At 47.3% G+C, this 16,935-nt stretch overlaps 1 protein-coding gene across 3 annotated transcripts in view; it reads right to left on the bottom strand.

Moving 5' to 3' along the window:
• The window catches only part of CIZ1 (CDKN1A interacting zinc finger protein 1), a 579,230-nt gene that overhangs the window by 81,202 nt on the left and 481,093 nt on the right, over positions 1-16,935 (bottom strand). For 2 of the 3 annotated variants that reach the window (XM_069236987.1, XM_069236988.1), the window contains exon 15: positions 16,060-16,181. The exons of the other annotated variant lie outside the window; for it this stretch is intronic. In XM_069236987.1, the coding sequence (XP_069093088.1) occupies positions 16,060-16,181 (122 nt within the window). The remainder of the gene's footprint in view (positions 1-16,059; positions 16,182-16,935) is intronic. 3 annotated transcript variants of the gene reach the window in all.

Genomic DNA, 16,935 nt, shown 5'->3' with positions numbered 1-16,935 from the left:
TCAACACCATAGGGGCTCTATATAATAATGGGAAACTATGTACCTATGCAGAACTGCAAGAAAGGTTCCCACCAGGGCTGTTCCTAACCTAACCTATAACGCGATTGCCAGAACTCTTTGTAGACAGTGGGGTACAGGGCTGGAGGAACCCCCCAGACATCCTACCTGTGACCAAATATGCACTATAGGAGACCAAGGGAGGATGATATCAGGGATATATACTTCCTTGCTAACCAGCACATGTCTTCCCTTAAATAAACTTAAGACCAAATGGCAGGGGGAGCTGGGTGTTACAATAGACGACGCACAGTGGTCCAGAATAACCTCACACATACTGTATATACAGTTTCCAGAAATGCCAGGTTTAAATTAATAAATGTATATGTCTTTCATAGGGCCTACTTAACCCCCTATATGATATCAAAGATTTATGGTGTAGAAAATGCCAGTTGCCCTCGCTGTGCAGAACTGGCAGCGGAATTTTGCACATGCTCTGGAGTTGCCCACTAATCGGGGATTACTGGGCGGGGATATTTGAGTCGCTCTCCACCTGCACGGGTAGAACATTACCCTGAACAGCCATGGTGGTGGTCTTGGGAGATTTCCCACGCCCCAGCAAGTATAAAATTACAAACCGGTTCATAGACCTGGCCCTGATATTAGCAAGGAGAGAAATAACCTCGCACTGGAAAGATCCGAAGGGCCCACAGATAAATCGTTGGAGAAATGCATTAATTAAATGGGCGGAAACCGAAGGGGCAGTACTACTGAGGGAAGCTCTCAAGGGCCTAGAGACAATGCTCAGCATTGGAATACGATACTGGACAATTTTAGAACACCCGACACTTCTAATTCTGATACAGAGGCTAATTTATCAGAGCCAGACCCTGCATAACTAAGATACTCATACAAGAGGTCAAATATGTTATCCATTTGTGAACTGATCAAACACATTTAATGCAATTGATAGAATGTGCAGAAGGGAAAAGGGAGGGGGAGGGGGATCAAAAAATTAGGAAGTTATTTTGTTATGTATGCGTTGTCATGCAAATATAAAGCAATAAGAGATTTAAAAAAAAAAAAAAATCTTGTAACACTCCAAGTCCAACACTAGATGGCAGACTATGCACAGCATGTGTATCTGCAGCTACACATGCCATCGAACATGAAGATATTTTGAACAAAGAATGCATCTACAGAAACGAAATCAATTTTATTTTATGTAATGGAAAAAATTGTATGTGTAAATGCCACTAGACAGAGGGTCTCTCTGACTGCTGAGTAGAAGGGGGCTTGGACACACTGCCTTTGTGGTTCTCCCTGCATCGGATTTATTATGAATCGAGCTTGCCCGTTTTTGATGACTTGCTGCGAACGAGCCTTCCTCTTTCGCCACAGTGCTTGACTGTGTTTCCAAGCTAAGGTTGTGTCTGGGTAAAGAGGGTGCCAATACGTTTATTGCCACCGACATCTCATTATAGGAGTGTGATCATGTAGACTGGCATCAGACAGATCCATCATCACTTGGACTCTTGGACAAGCACAAGTTTCAATCCTGCTTTTGTTCTTTGCTCATTTGATGAACATGTTCCCTTCTTACAGAAGATTATATGAGGGCTAATTTATGCAGCACAATGGTACAGACGTGGTTCGTATTTAAAGAGTTATTTTTTTTTTTCTTACCATTACTCGACTGAGTTTGTGCAGTTACATATAGTAATTTTGTGGTGAACAGAAGGAATGGTTTCTTACCTGTAACTCCAGTTCTCTCGTAGGGGTATTTCCATGATAGTCATAAGCACTGAATAGTTCCGTGCGCCTGCGGGGACCCCGGAGCACGGATGTGAAGTATATTCTTAAGTGCAGATACCAGCCCTTTGAAAAAGGTCTGTCAAAACCACTTAAGAATAACACTGTGCAGGCTATGTGAACAGCTACACAGGCCAAATTGTTGAAAAGAAAACAGCTGTATTGTAAATTCACGTTCAAACACTCATTTATTCTAGAAATGTAATAAAAAATACATTCTCATACTTTATTTACACCTCCCAGGAGAATAAAACAATGCAGGGCAGTGTAGCCCATAGGCCGCCATTATACAGAATGTAAATAGAGCTGTGCCTTTAAGAAAGTAAAGTCTTCCTGTATCCCATCATGCACAGCAAAAGGCAGTTGCCTCAGTTCTTTTTGAAGGCTTGTAACCTGACATGAAGGAACAAAACATTAGTTAGAGTACCAACATCGATACTACTATGGCAACTATTCTTATGTCAACTCCACTGGGGAGGAGGGAGGGTTGCTTATGACTATCATGGAAATACCCCTACGAGAGAACTGGAGTTACAGGTAAGAAACCATTCCTTCTCTCGTAGGGGATTTCCATGTATAGTCATAAGCACTGAATAGACTAGCAAGCCCATCCCCATAACCGCGGCGGAGTAGACAAAATAATACTGAAAAAACATGAATCATGCAAATAAATTCTTAAGCGAGGCCTGTCCAACCTGCGCATCTGCCCTAGCGTCTGTATCAAGGCAGTAATGCTGTGTAAAGGTATGGACTGATTTCCAAGTGGCTGCCTTGCATATCTCAGCCAAAGGGATATTTCTCATTAAGGCTGCAGTAGCTGCCTTCCCTCTAGTAGAATGGGCTTTTGGCCTGCCACCAAGAGATTTGTTCGCTAACTGATAACACAACAGTATACATGAAACAATCCATCTGGATAATGATTGCTGAGACGTGCCCAACCCTGTTCTAACTGGGCCATAGTTAACAAAGAGCTGCTGTGATTTACGCAAGCATTTTGTCCTGTCCAAGTAAAATTTCAAAACCCTCTTTACATCCAGGGAATGCAGGGTTCTCTCGGCAGGGGTAGTTGGATTTTGAAAGAAAGTTGGTAATGAAATGGTTTGGTTCACATGAAAGTCGGAAACGACTTTAGGCAAAATTTTTGGATGCGTCCTCATCACTACTTCTGCAGAATGAAAGACCGTGTAGGGTTCTTGAGCGCAAAGGGCCTGGATTTCGCTGACCCTACGCGCTGATGTGATTGCAACCAGAAAAGCTTTCCACGTGAGATGTTGAAGTGATGCTTTATGTATTGGCTCGAACGGAGGTAGCATCAGACGCGAGAGGACAACATTCAGTTCCCAAGGAGGAGATGGTCTCCTAATGGGAGGGAAGACCATTTTTAAGCCCTCCAGGAAGTCCTTGATAATTGGGATCCCAAAAAAGGAGGGTTGAGAGGGGCTCTTTCTATATGCCGTTAGAGCCGCCAAGTGCACTTTTATTGATGTCAATTGTAAACCCGATTTGCCAAACTTAGCAAGTATGGCAGGATAGTTTCCTCTCCGCAGGATATCGGGTCAACGTTGTTGTCCAAACACCACACACAGAATCTTTTCCACTTGCATGCATAAGCCGATCGTGTGGAAGGGCGCTTTGCTTCTCTTAGGATTTCCATACAGTCCTGAGGTAGGTTCAAGTGTCCATATTGCACTAACTCAGGAGCCATGCTGCCAAACTCAACGATGAGAGGTTGGGATGAGATATCTGCCCTCGGAACTTCGTGAGAAGGTCCGGACGATGAGGCAGTCTGATGTATGGCTTGAGTGACCGGTGAAGAAGGTCTGGAAACCACCATTGGCGTGGCCATTCTGGAGCAATTAGAATCATTTTGGATTGAGCATTGGATAGCTTTTGGAGGACTGCCGGTATCAGGGGAAGCGATGGAAAGGCGTAAAGAAATGCTCCTGACCAGTTTATCCACCGGGCATTCCCCAGCGTTCCTGGATGGTAATATCTGGAGGCGAAGCTTTGGCATTTTTTGTTTTCTGGGGTTGCGAATAGGTCTATAGAGGGGGTACCCCATAGTGCGAAAATGGAACGAACGACGTCGTTGTGTAATACCCATTCATGGTTCTCGTCCATTACGCGGCTGAGAGCATCTGCTTGAACATTCTGCCTGCCCGGCAGGTGAGTTGCCACTAACGACAGGTTCCTGGCTAGAAGCCAATGCCAGATTGTCTGAGCCTCTCTGGATAATATCCTGGACCTGGTGCCTCCTTGTTTGTTTACGTAATACATAGTGGCCACGTTGTCCGTCTGGAGAAGGAGAGTTTCCGCTTTCAGAGAGGGAAGGAAGGCTTTGAGTGCAAGGTGGACTGCGGGAAGCTCCAGCAGGTTGATATGATAGAGACTCTCTCTCTGTGACCACTTGCCCTGGACTCGAAGATGATCCATGTGCGCTCCCCATCCGAGCAGTGACGCGTCTGTTACGATGGTCTGAGCTGGAGGCTGTTGTTGGAAAGGAATCCCCACCAAGAGATTGTTGGGTGAACACCACCACTTGAGGGACTGTAGGGCGTGGGGAGAAAGGAGGACTTTGCTCTCCCAATCGTCCATCAGTTGACACCATTGATCCTCCAGGTCTTCTTGTAAGGGTCTCATATGGAGGCGAGCATTGGGAACGAGATGGATACAAGACGCCATCGAGCCCAGTAGAGAGGCTATTACTCTTGCAGTGGTCTGTGGAGTTCTCTGTAGTTGTTTGCACTTTTGGAGAATCGATAATCGTCGTTCCCCCGAAGGAAACACCTTTCCTAGATTGGTATCTATAATGGCCCCTAAGTAATGCAACCTCTGAACACGTGTTGCTGTGGACTTCAGGAGACTGACTTGAAGACCGAGATTCTGTAACAGCTGTAGAGCCCATTTGAAATGTTGTTGCGCCTCTAGATAACTGGAAGCCTTTATGAGCCAATCGTCTAGATAGGGGTAGACAAATATTCGATGTTTCCTCAAGTGGGCGGCTACCACCGCCATGCATTTGGAAAAAGTTCTCGGCGCTGATTTGAGGCCGAAGGGTAGAACCGCAAATTGGTAATGACGTTTTCCGACGGTGAACCTTAGGAATTTTCAATGTTTCTTGGTCACCGGAATATGAAAGTAAGCGTCGCAAAGGTCTATCGCACAGAGCCAGTCGCCCTGACGAAGATGTGGGTAAATTTGGTGCAAGGATAGCATCCTGAATTTCTCTTTGCGAATCCACTTGTTTGCTGTCCTTAGATCTAGAATGGGACGAAACTCTTGCTTGTCCTTTTTTGGCATAAGAAAATACCTCGAATAAATCCCTTTCCCTTGCTGGCTGATCGGGACGGGTTCTATAGCTCTTTTTTGTAATAGAATAGTGACTTCTAACTGAAGAGCTTCGAGGTGGTGGCTGGCTGGTTTGGGTGGAACAGATGGTGGAGGACTGGTGAATCTGAGAGCGTAACCATGTTGCACAATATTCAATACCCAGGCGTCTGATGTGATGTGTAGCCACTCGTCCAGATGATTTGAGATACTTCCCCCTACCGGAGTGGATAACGGAGGAGGGGGAAGCGAAGATTCAGGGCTTAGACGCAGGAGCCTGTCGAGTTGCCTGAGTTTGTGGTGTTGAACGACCCCTTGTCGACTTTCGTTGTGTGGAGAAGGCCCTTTGATGCTGCTGCTGCTGCTGGCGGCGTGAAGACATCCAGTGTGGTGTCTGATACCTGTGGGTGAAAAGTCTTCGCTGATATGGACGGAATACTTTTTGTTGTTCTTTCGGGCGTTCCATGCCTACTGCTTTTAGAGTGTCTAGCTCAGACTTCATCCTGGTCATCTCGTCATCGGCATGAGAGCCGAACAAAATGGAGCCTGAGAAAGGTAAATTCTGTATTCTCTGCTGTGCTTCTGGTTTGAGAGATGTTAATCACAACCATGCATGTCTTCTTAGCGCTATTCCGTGAGCGTAGTTATGTGCAGACAGCACCGAAGAATCAGCAGCAGCGCTTATTACCTGGTTAGAAACCATGGCTCCCTCAACCACGACCTCCAGGAAATCTGCCCTTTTGTCCTTAGGAAGATGCTCCGCAAACTGCAGTATAGAGTCCCAGAGGGCCCGATCGTATCTCCCTAATAAAGCAGTGGCGCTGGCTGCTTTCATTGTGATGGCTGCAGTAGAGCATACTTTTCGGCCTGCAGCATCGATCTTTCTGCTCTCTTTATCCGGAGGTGAGGAGGAAGACGGTGATGTAGAGTGCAACTTCTTTGCCGCTACTATAACCACCGAGTCCGGTACTGGGTCCGACCTCAAGAATAGAGGATCTTGTTCCGGTGGACGATACTTCTTAATAAGTCTGGAAGGAGCAGATTTCGTTGTGGGCGGTGTAAGAAAAATATCCATTGCCGGTTCAATAAGACCCGGAACCAGAGGAAGCAAAGGTCTTGAAGATGTCCTCTGGTGCAAGGTCTCGAAGATTACTGATGTCGATGGGGCAGGTACCGCCTTACCTGCCAGCGGGATATTCAGTTTGGTCGCCCCTCGCACTAAGACCTCCTGGAATGTATTCACGTCATCTATGGGGGACACTCTCGGGGACGGTGTGTCCGATAGGGTTGGAGAGTAGTCCCGTGTAGACGAAGAAGAATGTCTATGATGTGAATGCGGAGATCTCTGCCGTGACTCATGACGATGGTGCCGAGAGGAAGACGAACGTCTAGAGGAATGTCTAGAATGCCTTATGGATCACGTTGGAGTCCTCAGAACAGACTCTGAAGGAGGAGCCGGAAGAGGAGCCGTAGGTGTTACTGGTGTCTGCGGCAACTGCGACTGTTGAGGAGAGAGCTGTGGAGATGCTGGAAGCAGGATGAGTGAGGCCGAGGATTCTGAAGTGGTATAAACCCTTCTAGGTCTCTTTGATTGTCGCCTCGACATCGACACACTCCTCGACGTCGAAGTGCGGTGACGGCGAGGGCCTCTTGACGTTGATTCCTCTCGCCGTTGAGAACCTCTTGACGACGACCCTCGACGTCGATGTGGTGACGGCGAACGTCTCCGATGGCGAGCACTCTCTCGAGACGCCGATCGCCCTCGCCGTGTCGACGGCGAACCGGACTCAGATCTCCTCGACGTGGATCGTCCTCGCCGTGTCGACGGCGACCCAGATCCTATCGACGGCGAGCGTCCACGCCGTCTCGACGGCGAAATGGCTGTCGACGTTGAACGATGCTTCTTCCTCGCCGGTGAACCAGTCCTCGACGGCGAGCATGTTGGCGCCGTTCCCGGTCTCGACGTCGACGCCCTCGACGTCGTCGGAGACCTGTGCCGTTTTTGAGCAGGTCTGGTAGGAGTTGTAGAGGAAACAGGGTGAGCCCTGGTAGAAGACGCCATCGAGCCCAGTAGTGAGGATATTACTCTTGCAGTGGTCTGTGGTGTTCTCCCTAGTTGTTTGCACTTTTGGAAAATCAATAATCGTCGTTCCTCCGAAGGAAACACCTTTCCTTGATTGGTATCTATAATGGCCCCTAAGTAATGCAGCCTCTGAACAGGCGTTACTGTGGACTTGAGAAGATTGACTTGAAGACCGAGATTCTGGAGCAGCTGTTGAGCCCAGTTGAAATGTTGTTGAGCCTCTAGATAGTTGGAGGCCTTTATGAGCCATCGTCTAGATAGGGGTAGACAAATATTCGATGCTTTCTCAAATGGGCGGCTACCACCGCCATGCATTTGGAAAAGGTTCTCGGTGCTGATTTGAGGCCGAAGGGTAGAACCGCAAATTGGTAATGACTTTTGCCGACGGTGAACCTTAGGAATTTTCGATGTTTCTCGCTCACCGGAATGTGAAAATAAGCGTCGCGTAGGTCTATCGCGCAGAGCCAGTCGCCCTGACGAAGTTGCGGGTAAATTTGGTGTAAGGATAGCATCCTGAATTTCTCTCTGTGAATCCACTTGTTTGCTGTCCTTAGGTCTAGAATGGGACGAAGCTCTTGTTTGTCCTTCTTTGGCACTAGAAAATACCTCAAATAAATTCCTTTCCCGCGTTGGTTGATCGGGACGGGCTCTATTGCTCTTTTTTGTAATAGGATTGCTACTTCTAACTGAAGAGCTTCGAGGTGGTGGCTGGCTGGTTTGGGTGGAACAGATGGAGGAGGACTGATGAATCTGAGAGCGTAACCATTTCACACAATATTCAATACCCAGGCGTCTGATGTGATGCGTAGCCACTCGTCCAGATGATTTGAGATACTTCCCCCTACCGGAGTGGATAACGGAGGAGGGGGAAGCGAAGATTCAGGGCTTAGACGCGGGAGCCTGGCGAGTTGCCTGAGTTTGCGGCGTGGAACGACCCCTTGTCGACTTTTGCTGTGTCGAGAAGGCCCTTTGATGCGGTTGTTGCTGCTGGGGACGTGAGGACATCCAGTGTGGTGTCTGATACCTGTGGGTGAATAGTCTTCGCTGGTAGGGACGGAATACTTTTAGTTGTTCCTTTGGGCGTTCGATGCCTACCGCTTTTAAAGTGTCTAGCTCAGACTTCATTCTTGACATCTCGTCATCGGTATGTGAGCCGAACAAGGTGGAGCCTGAGAATGGTAAATTCTGAATTCTCTGCTGTGCCTCTGGTTTGAGAGATGTCAATCGCAACCAAGCGTGTCGTCTTAAAGCTACTCCATGAGCGTGGTTATGTGCCGACAGCACCAAAGAATCAGCAGCAGCGCTTATCACCTGGTTGGAAACCATGGCACCCTCACCCACGACCTCCAAGAAATCTTCCCTTTTGTCTTTGGGTAGGTGCTCCGCAAACTGTAGCATAGAGTCCCAAAGAGCACGATCGTATCTTCCTAATAAAGCAGTAGCACTGGCTGCTTTCATTGTGATGGCTGCGGTAGAACATACTTTTCGGCCTGCGGCATCGATCTTTCTACTCTCCTTGTCCGGAGGCGAGGAGGAAGACGGAGATGTAGAGTGTAATTTCTTTGCCGCTACTATAACCACTGAGTCCGGGACTGGGTCCGACCTTAGGAATAGAGGGTCTTGTTCCGGTGGGCGATACTTTTTAATAAGCCTGGAAGGAGCAGATTTCGTTGTGGCCGGTGTCAGAAAAATATCCATTGCCGGTTCAAGAAGACCCGGGACTAGTGGAAGTAAAGGTCTTGAGGATGCTCTCTGGTGTAAAGATCACTGAGGTCGATGGGGCGGGTACCGCCAGCGGGATATTTAGTTTGGTCGCCCCTCGCACTAGGACCTCTTGGAAGGTATTTACGTCATCTATGGGGGACACCCTCTGGGATGGTGAGTCCGACAGGGTTGGAGAGTAATCCCGTGTAGACGAAGAGGAATGTCTATGACGAGAATGTGAAGATCTCTGAAGTGACTCATGTCGATGGTGCCGAGAGGAAGACGAACGTCTAGAGGAATGCCTGGAATGTCTTATGGATTCCGCTGGAGTCACCGGAACAGACTCTGAAGGAGGAGCCGGAAGAGGAGCCGTAGGTGTTACCGGTGTCTGCTGCAACGGCGGCTGTTGAGGAGACAGCTGAGGCGAAGCTGGAAGAAGGATGAGTTAGGCTGAGGATTCTGAAGTGGTATAAACCCTTCTAGGCCTCTTTGACTGTCGCCTCGACGTCGACACACTCCTCGCCGTCGAAGTACTGTGACGGCGGGTGCCTCTTGGCGTTGATCCCCCCGTCGCTGAGATCCTCTCGACGATGACCTTCCTCGACGTCGATGTGATGATGGCGACCGTCTTCGACGACGAGCACTCTCCCTCGACGCCGATCGTACTCATCGCATCGACCCGGACCCAGATCTTCTTGACGCCGACCGTCCTCGTCGCGTCGACGGCGACCCGGACCCAGATCTTCTAGACGGCGAGCGTCCACGCCGTCTCGACGGCGAAACAGCTGCCGACGTCGAGAGATGCTTCTTTCTCGATGGTGAACCGGTCCTCGACGGCGGAGCTGGAAGAAGGATGAGTGAGGCCGAGGATTCTGAAGTGGTATAAACCCTTCTAGGCCTCTTTGACTGTCGCCTCGACGTCGACACACTCCTCGACGTCGAAGTACTGTGACGGCGGGTGCCTCTTGGCGTTGATCCCCCCGTCGCTGAGATCCTCTTGACGACGACCTTCCTCTACGTCGATGTGATGACGGCGACTGTCTTCGACGACAAGCACTCTCCCTCGACGCCGATCGTACTCATCGCATCGACGGCGACCCGGACCCAGATCTTCTCGACGCCGACCGTCCTCGTCGACCCGGACCCAGATCTTCTAGACGGCGAGCGTCCATGCCGTCTCAATGGCGAAACAGCTGCCAACGTCGAGCGATGCTTCTTTCTCGACGGTGAACCGGTCTTCGACGGCGAGCATGTTGGCGCCGTTCCAGGCCTCGACGTCGATGCCCTCGACATCGTCGGAGACCTATGCTGTTTCTGAGCAGGTCTGGCAGAAGTTGCAGAGGAAACAGGGTGAGCCCTGGTAGAAGACTAACCTTCTCCTCGCTCTGTGGGAGATTGACCACTTCTTCTCCTGTCCTCTCTTGCCTGAAGTCGAATTTTCTCCCTATCACGAAGGGTTCTTCTGGAGAAAATTCTACAGATGTCACAGGAGTCAGGTTTGTGGCTGGATGGAAGGCAAATTATACAGACCTGGTGTGGGTCTGTTTTAGCCTTCTTTCTGCCACAAGGACATTTATCAAAAAGTGAAGGCATTCTAAAATAGAAAAACCTTAAATTTCTGTCAGAATTCGTCAGAAAGGTTAGCAAATGTTCACTCAATATTAAAAACGTCAAGTGAAATTGAAATTCAAAAGGTTTTAATTGAATTTCTGTCAAAAAAAGGCTTTGTGAGGTAGAGCTCAATGCTTCAGGGTCCTGTCAGAAGGAGTCTATATTCCTGATCTTCTTGAGAACTCTGGGCAGGAGTGATATTGGCGGAGAGGCATACAGGAGGCCCGAGCTCCACTCCAGACGAAAAGTGTCTTCAAATGAGAACGGCTTTAGAAACTCCAGCGTGCAGAACTACTGACATTGCACATTCTCGGCAGGGGCAAACAGATCTAACAAAGACTCTCGATTAGTGGTGCAATAATTGCAGAAAATGTTATTGTGCTATTGTATTTGCAGAATTAATTCCATTTACAAAAAGAAAACATAATTTTGCAAAGCAAAGCACTGTAGTGAATCCTAGTTTGTTTTAATGGGATAACAGGAGTTAGCTTAGCCTTTGGCTTGCAGACTCGTGCCCCCGTCACCTAGTGACTTTTAACCTACTTAGCTTGCTCTGGCTTAGTCCATTTAATTATTTAATTAATCTAAGATGGCTGCCTTGTTTATAGTTAGGCCACTTGTTATGCTTTGCATTATCAGTGCCACCGCGCTAAGGCGTCAAGATCAAGTGACAAAGACAAACAGTAGGTGTTCACACTTATAGATTTTCCCTCTCTATACTTTCGAGGGATTGTTTATATTAATTGCCGTCCCAAGCATGTCTGTTATCTATTGTTTGGGAACACAGCTACGTCAGGGGTCCTGGTAGATCTGTATAACTACATCGCACTTTGGACAGATAATCAGAGGGATTCCGACCAGAGGGCATCACCACCATCGCTGATATCGATGCTGCACGTCATCTTGACACAGACTCAGTCTTCGTGTCCCTGCGGAGTCTGAGATAGAGACCTCATTCCAAGGTAGCAAGGGTTGGGGGCTCCTCTCATGGACATGGTATTGGCAGATTAGGTTTAACAAACCCAGCTCTCCTTTAGGTAGGAGGTTAGGCCTATCATGTTAGGGTATTAGGGCATATTATACCTCTTATGTCTTTTACATGCTATTGCAAGATGGTGGGGGTCTTTGTAATAATGACTATTGTCTTCACAATTCTGTTTCTTGCACTGTTCATTATCCTAATCATTGCAGCCCATGCAACATATTTATCAAATTGCAGTTGTGTTAGATAAAAACTATTGAATCTTCACTGCATCTTCGTTATTGCCTGTGTTTGGTTGAGACATGATGTATCTGTGAGAAAGGGGTAATATCTGTTCAACCACGACACTCCCTGAGATGTCATACTCTCGAGTCCATGCGTAAAGGCTGCCACAAATCACCTTTTACTATAGTGTTTGGTGAGGTGCTGCTATTGAGCCAGAAGGGTTGGGACGACAACTGCGACTTGCTGTAGGATAGGTATAGTCGCCTACAAGCAAAAGTACTGGCATCCTTAAACCAGCAGTCTTGCCTAGAGCAAGAGTCCAAACTACGACAGCACAACATAGATGAAAAGCAATTTTTGTACTTTTTTTTGGTTTTAGAGTTACAAGAGCACTATATATAAGCATTCAAAATAGAGCCGCAGGTCAGTGAACAAGGCCGAGTGTATCGGCCAATACGTTTATTGGCAGACCAATTCTTTTGTGTACAAAAGCACTATGAGTACTGCACTAGAGTCTGTGCCTGGTCCTTTTGGCCTCATCTCTAAGGAAGTCAATACATTTGAAAGAGTAGGCTGGCTAAGTCTGTCAAACCCCTATTTGAATGGAGACACAGCAGTCAGCGGTAGGGGAGCCTTGCTGAAAGATTACCTACATTATTACTGGCAGTTGTTACTAGGTAGTTATAGTTAGGACCATGTTTCCATACAAAAAGTGTCTTTTGACTTGCCTATATTTGGCACCGTTTGACGAATCTTCACAAAAGTTTCCCAAAAAAAGTGCCCCAGTGCTTCTTGTTGCACACGGAAAGTTTTGGGGTGATCTGTCAAGCGGGGCCTGAGAAAAAGGGGGGGTCAAAAACATTGTGTTGTCCATGTTAAGTCCCATGGGACCTTTAGACACGAATGGTGTAAATAAGTTTGGGCGACCGCACTTGTGTTTTTTTTTAAAGCCCCGAGTTGGCCAGGTGCTGGGGGGCAAAGTGAAAAAAACATAAGGAGGGTGGTGCATGGGGCCCCACTCCTGGCTTTTTCAGTACCCTGGGACAAACATGAAAACAAAGAAAAGGTGTCAGTTTTGGACTCCTACAGTCCCAGGGACCACCACCATTCCAGGACAATACACGTTGCGGAGGGGTATGCAGCCCCCCTCCAGGAGCCAATGATGGCCCTGGGGACCGGCAAACCCCAGGGCCGGCTCCTGCTATGTCCCGGGATACCCACCTCTGCGACATAGCTGTTTGGTTTTGCTTGGTGACAGCTGATACCTCCCACCAAGCAAAAGCAAACAAAGTATGCCTTCTGAAGCTGAGAGTTGTCAAACAGCTCTCACTTGGAGAAAGCAGGGTTTTCATATGTCTTCCCCGCATGCAAATATGCATGCGGGGGAGACAGATGAAGAGACTGCTCCTGCAAGCAGAGAGCTGCTATTAACAGCAGCTCCCTGCTTGGGAGAGCAATGCCGGCTCCCACACAGCTCAAAGACTCAGGCCTCGTGTTACAGTGCCCAGGGCACTCGATACCGGGCCCCCGGACAAAGCCCCACTTTTGGCAGCAAGTCTGGCGGGAAATTTAGGAAAAACAAAGAGGAGTGACCACTTCAGCTAGGACCACCCCCAAGGTGTCCAGAGCCGAAGTGACCCCCTCCTTGCAGGTGAGCCCAATGCTAAATTTGCACCCTGCACCGGCTGCCCCTGCGCCACTGAGGGTTTGTGTTTGGCTATCCTAAACTTCCCCAGGTTTGCCCTCCGAAGACGCGGGTACTTACCTGCAAGCAGGCCTGATCCCGAATGTCCCAAGTCTCCATAGGGTTAAAATTTTAATCCGTTAGCAACATTGAACTCTGCACCCGGCCAGACAAGTGCTGCTGGTGGTGGGTGTTTGAGGTTAACTTGAACCCCAACCTGTGGACATCCTAACCCCTGGAGACTGGAACTGTAAGCCTGGTACTTACCTCAAAAACTGTACTAACGTTTCTTCCCCCAGAACTGTCTCTGAAAATTGCAGTGTCAACTTTTAAAACAGATATTTCCTATTTTATTGAAAACCGTTTAACTTGCCAAACTGAAACATAGTGGTGTTGATACATATGCTTGCTACTTACTTGCAAATGTACTTACCTGCAAACTGAATCATGTGGTTCTAGAAATAAAGTAACAAAATATATTTTTGCTATATAAAAACCATTGACCTGGAGTTAGTCACTGGGTGTGTGTGCTTCCTTTATTGCCTGTGTGTGTACAACAAATGCTTTGCACTACCCTCTGATAAGCCTAACTGCTCAATCATACTACCACAAAAAAGAGCATTTTGTGCCCCGTCCACGTTATTACAACCTCCATAGGGTATCATGGGATCGTAATAAAGGCGGATGGGATATCTGTCACGTTTGTGACAGAGGATTCCCCTCCGCCAAGGCCTAAATCACACCCTTTGTCTGAACAATGTTGAGTACATATATTAACAGAGCTCCATGTGGCAGCTTTTCAGCTTTCAGCAAGCACAACGTTTTGTTAACCAAGCCAAAATAGCTGCCTATTCTCAAGCAGTGTGTGTATTCGATTTACAAAGTAGGAGTTTGTTAGATTGTTGATAACAACAGACTATGCCGGCCATTATTTATCATGCAATGGTTTGCTTGGTGGAAGCCACCCCTGTATGGAGAGGTCTGTAGTTGAGAAATAAGTGGTGAGATTTACATAGGTATTTAGTTTTAACACTCTTCCAACATCATCTAGTGAGCATAGATATATCTTGGCGGGGTTACTAAAAACTACTGGCACAGAAACTGATTGATTAATGTGAAAGTCTGAAAAAACTTTAGGTAGAAAAAAACGTGTTCACCCCTGTTGTCAATGTTATTGATTTTATAAGTGCATTGCCTACCGGGGGTTTTCAGCAGGACAACGGGGGTTATAATTCAAGCATGTGAATCTATGAAAGATCCAATGTTGGTGCACTTTTCATTCCTTAACCACCATTTTTCAACTTTTGTGATCCGATAAAATCCAAGAACAGTGGCCCTCTTTAAATGCATTCTACTATCATTTAAATCCTTCATAAGCAATGTCTGCTGACGTGATCCTAACTCTGATGGCTGGGGGCGGAGCACACTAACTGAGACCTCAAGCTAGCTCAACATTTGCAGTATTAGTTGGTGCACTAGGTCACATGTGACAGTAGAGGGTACATGAGTAGATATTGATAGACTGCAAAGGGGGGATTGGCCCTGGAGAGGTAGGGAATGTACAATTCTGACAAGCCAAAAGCAAAGCACCTCTTTAAAGACAATAGTAGGTTACCAACACAGAACAGCATCCAAGCACTGGTACAGAAACAGTTAATGGTGCAGATTAACTTAACGGAAGGGCAACACTGTAAGGGCACTTCATCTCAAGGAGATCAGGAAGAGGAGCAGCATTGTTATCATAGCTTGATGCCAAATGAAATTCAGAAAAAAAAATAGTAGATGGGGAGGACTGATGCAAAAGCAGAGTTTATAAGAGAAATCAGAATTTAAATCAAGTGTTCTACAAAAGCTGGGCAGATGCAGCACAGAAAAGACTGGGCTGGGGTACAATTCACACCGAAGGAGAACAGATACAAAGGAGAAGAGACATGTAATGGTAAAACCCAGGCCATGCAAAAGCAGGGAAGAAGGGATGGTCAGACAATTCAAGTTAAAAAGGAAGACCAACACAGACCAGTAAAAAGTAGTCCATGCAACTGAGAGAAGACAGGAACACAAACAAATCACTGAGGGCGATACACACAGCAAAAAGTATAGACCAGGCCATGCATCATAAAACATAATATATATGTCACACATCACATTATGGCTGAACACGCACACAAACGTCAGGTAGTCTGATGGCTTATTGCACATTGAGAAGGAAGACATCCAAGGTAGAAAAACTAAATCCAAGTGACATTGCACAGAGAACATTGGGTTGTGGCATGGTTCGCATTGAGGAGGAAGAGGCCTACAGAATAACAACAGCCAAGCTGTACAGCAAAGAGAAAAGAAGGGCTTTGGCACACACCAAAGTGCAGGATTACATCCACAGAGACATGCAGCACAGAAAAGACAATGACTGCAGCTTGAGCCACACTGAAGCAGAAGAGATGTACAAGACAGAAAAAGCAGCTTGTGCAAAACACAGAACATAGAAGTTATGGCACAAATCACAGATGGGGCAACAACAAAAGCCAGCCCATGCAACAAATAAGACACAGGAACTCTGGTATGGTTCACATCCATGGGAAGATGTACAAAGAAGCACGAAAGCAGAGCCATGCAGCAGCAGCAGAAGAATCTGACCTTTACGTTCTGAAAATGCATCAGGGACTTGCAGTGTGCGATCCGGGCCGCGGAGTCGCTAGGGTAGAATTTGTGACACAGTCTGCAGAGGTAACCTGCCACAGGGACCACAAAATCCGGGCCTGCGAAACGGGAGGGCAAGTCATACATCAGGGTCAGTAGAAATGATAAGAAACAAGGAAGGTTAAAGAAGGCACAGGAAGAGCTTGCTGGTCCAGAAGAGCAGGGCTTCCCATCAGCAGGCAGCCAAAGTGAAGGTGTGAGGGACAGACAACGCCTACTAGGGGGACAGGAACTTCAACAAGTGTGGAGATGTCACAAGAATCTACAATGCACAAGAGCCAACAAAACAGCATTATAAAATGAGGACAGAAGATGTGTGACACAAAGAAGCAAGGAAGAGGCAGTGAGCATGTGCGCAATGGAATGAACTATTAACAATGGAACTCAAGAGCCAGGCCGTCCCCAAGTGCATCACGTCTGCTAGAACTCTTCTAGGCTGCCCAGAAGGACAATTACGTATCAATTTTTTAAAGACCCACCTGTCTCTTTGCGAGGTAGCTAGCCCATGTGCATGCACATGGTCAGAATATGATGGACTTCTCTCAAAGAGAGCACCTGATCCTAGCACCTCAAAACCTGCATTCATTTGAACAGCGACAGCTCATTCTAATATCCCCCTTTAGCTAAGACATCACACACCCCAAATACAGATTTCAGGAGGGATGGATGGAGCATTGAAGAAGTATTTGATGATGAAGCTAGAGAATACAGAGGAGTGCACAGCACATACTCTAATCGTGACTACAAGATATCTGCACCACAGATACGTGCAGCAGGGACAGTCCTGTTGGGCAACAAATCTTGGATACAGCA

Source organism: Pleurodeles waltl, chromosome 6, assembly GCF_031143425.1.
Source record: "Pleurodeles waltl isolate 20211129_DDA chromosome 6, aPleWal1.hap1.20221129, whole genome shotgun sequence".
In the NCBI taxonomy this organism is placed as follows: domain Eukaryota; kingdom Metazoa; phylum Chordata; class Amphibia; order Caudata; family Salamandridae; genus Pleurodeles; species Pleurodeles waltl.
This window is presented reverse-complemented; position numbering and strand designations above follow the sequence as displayed.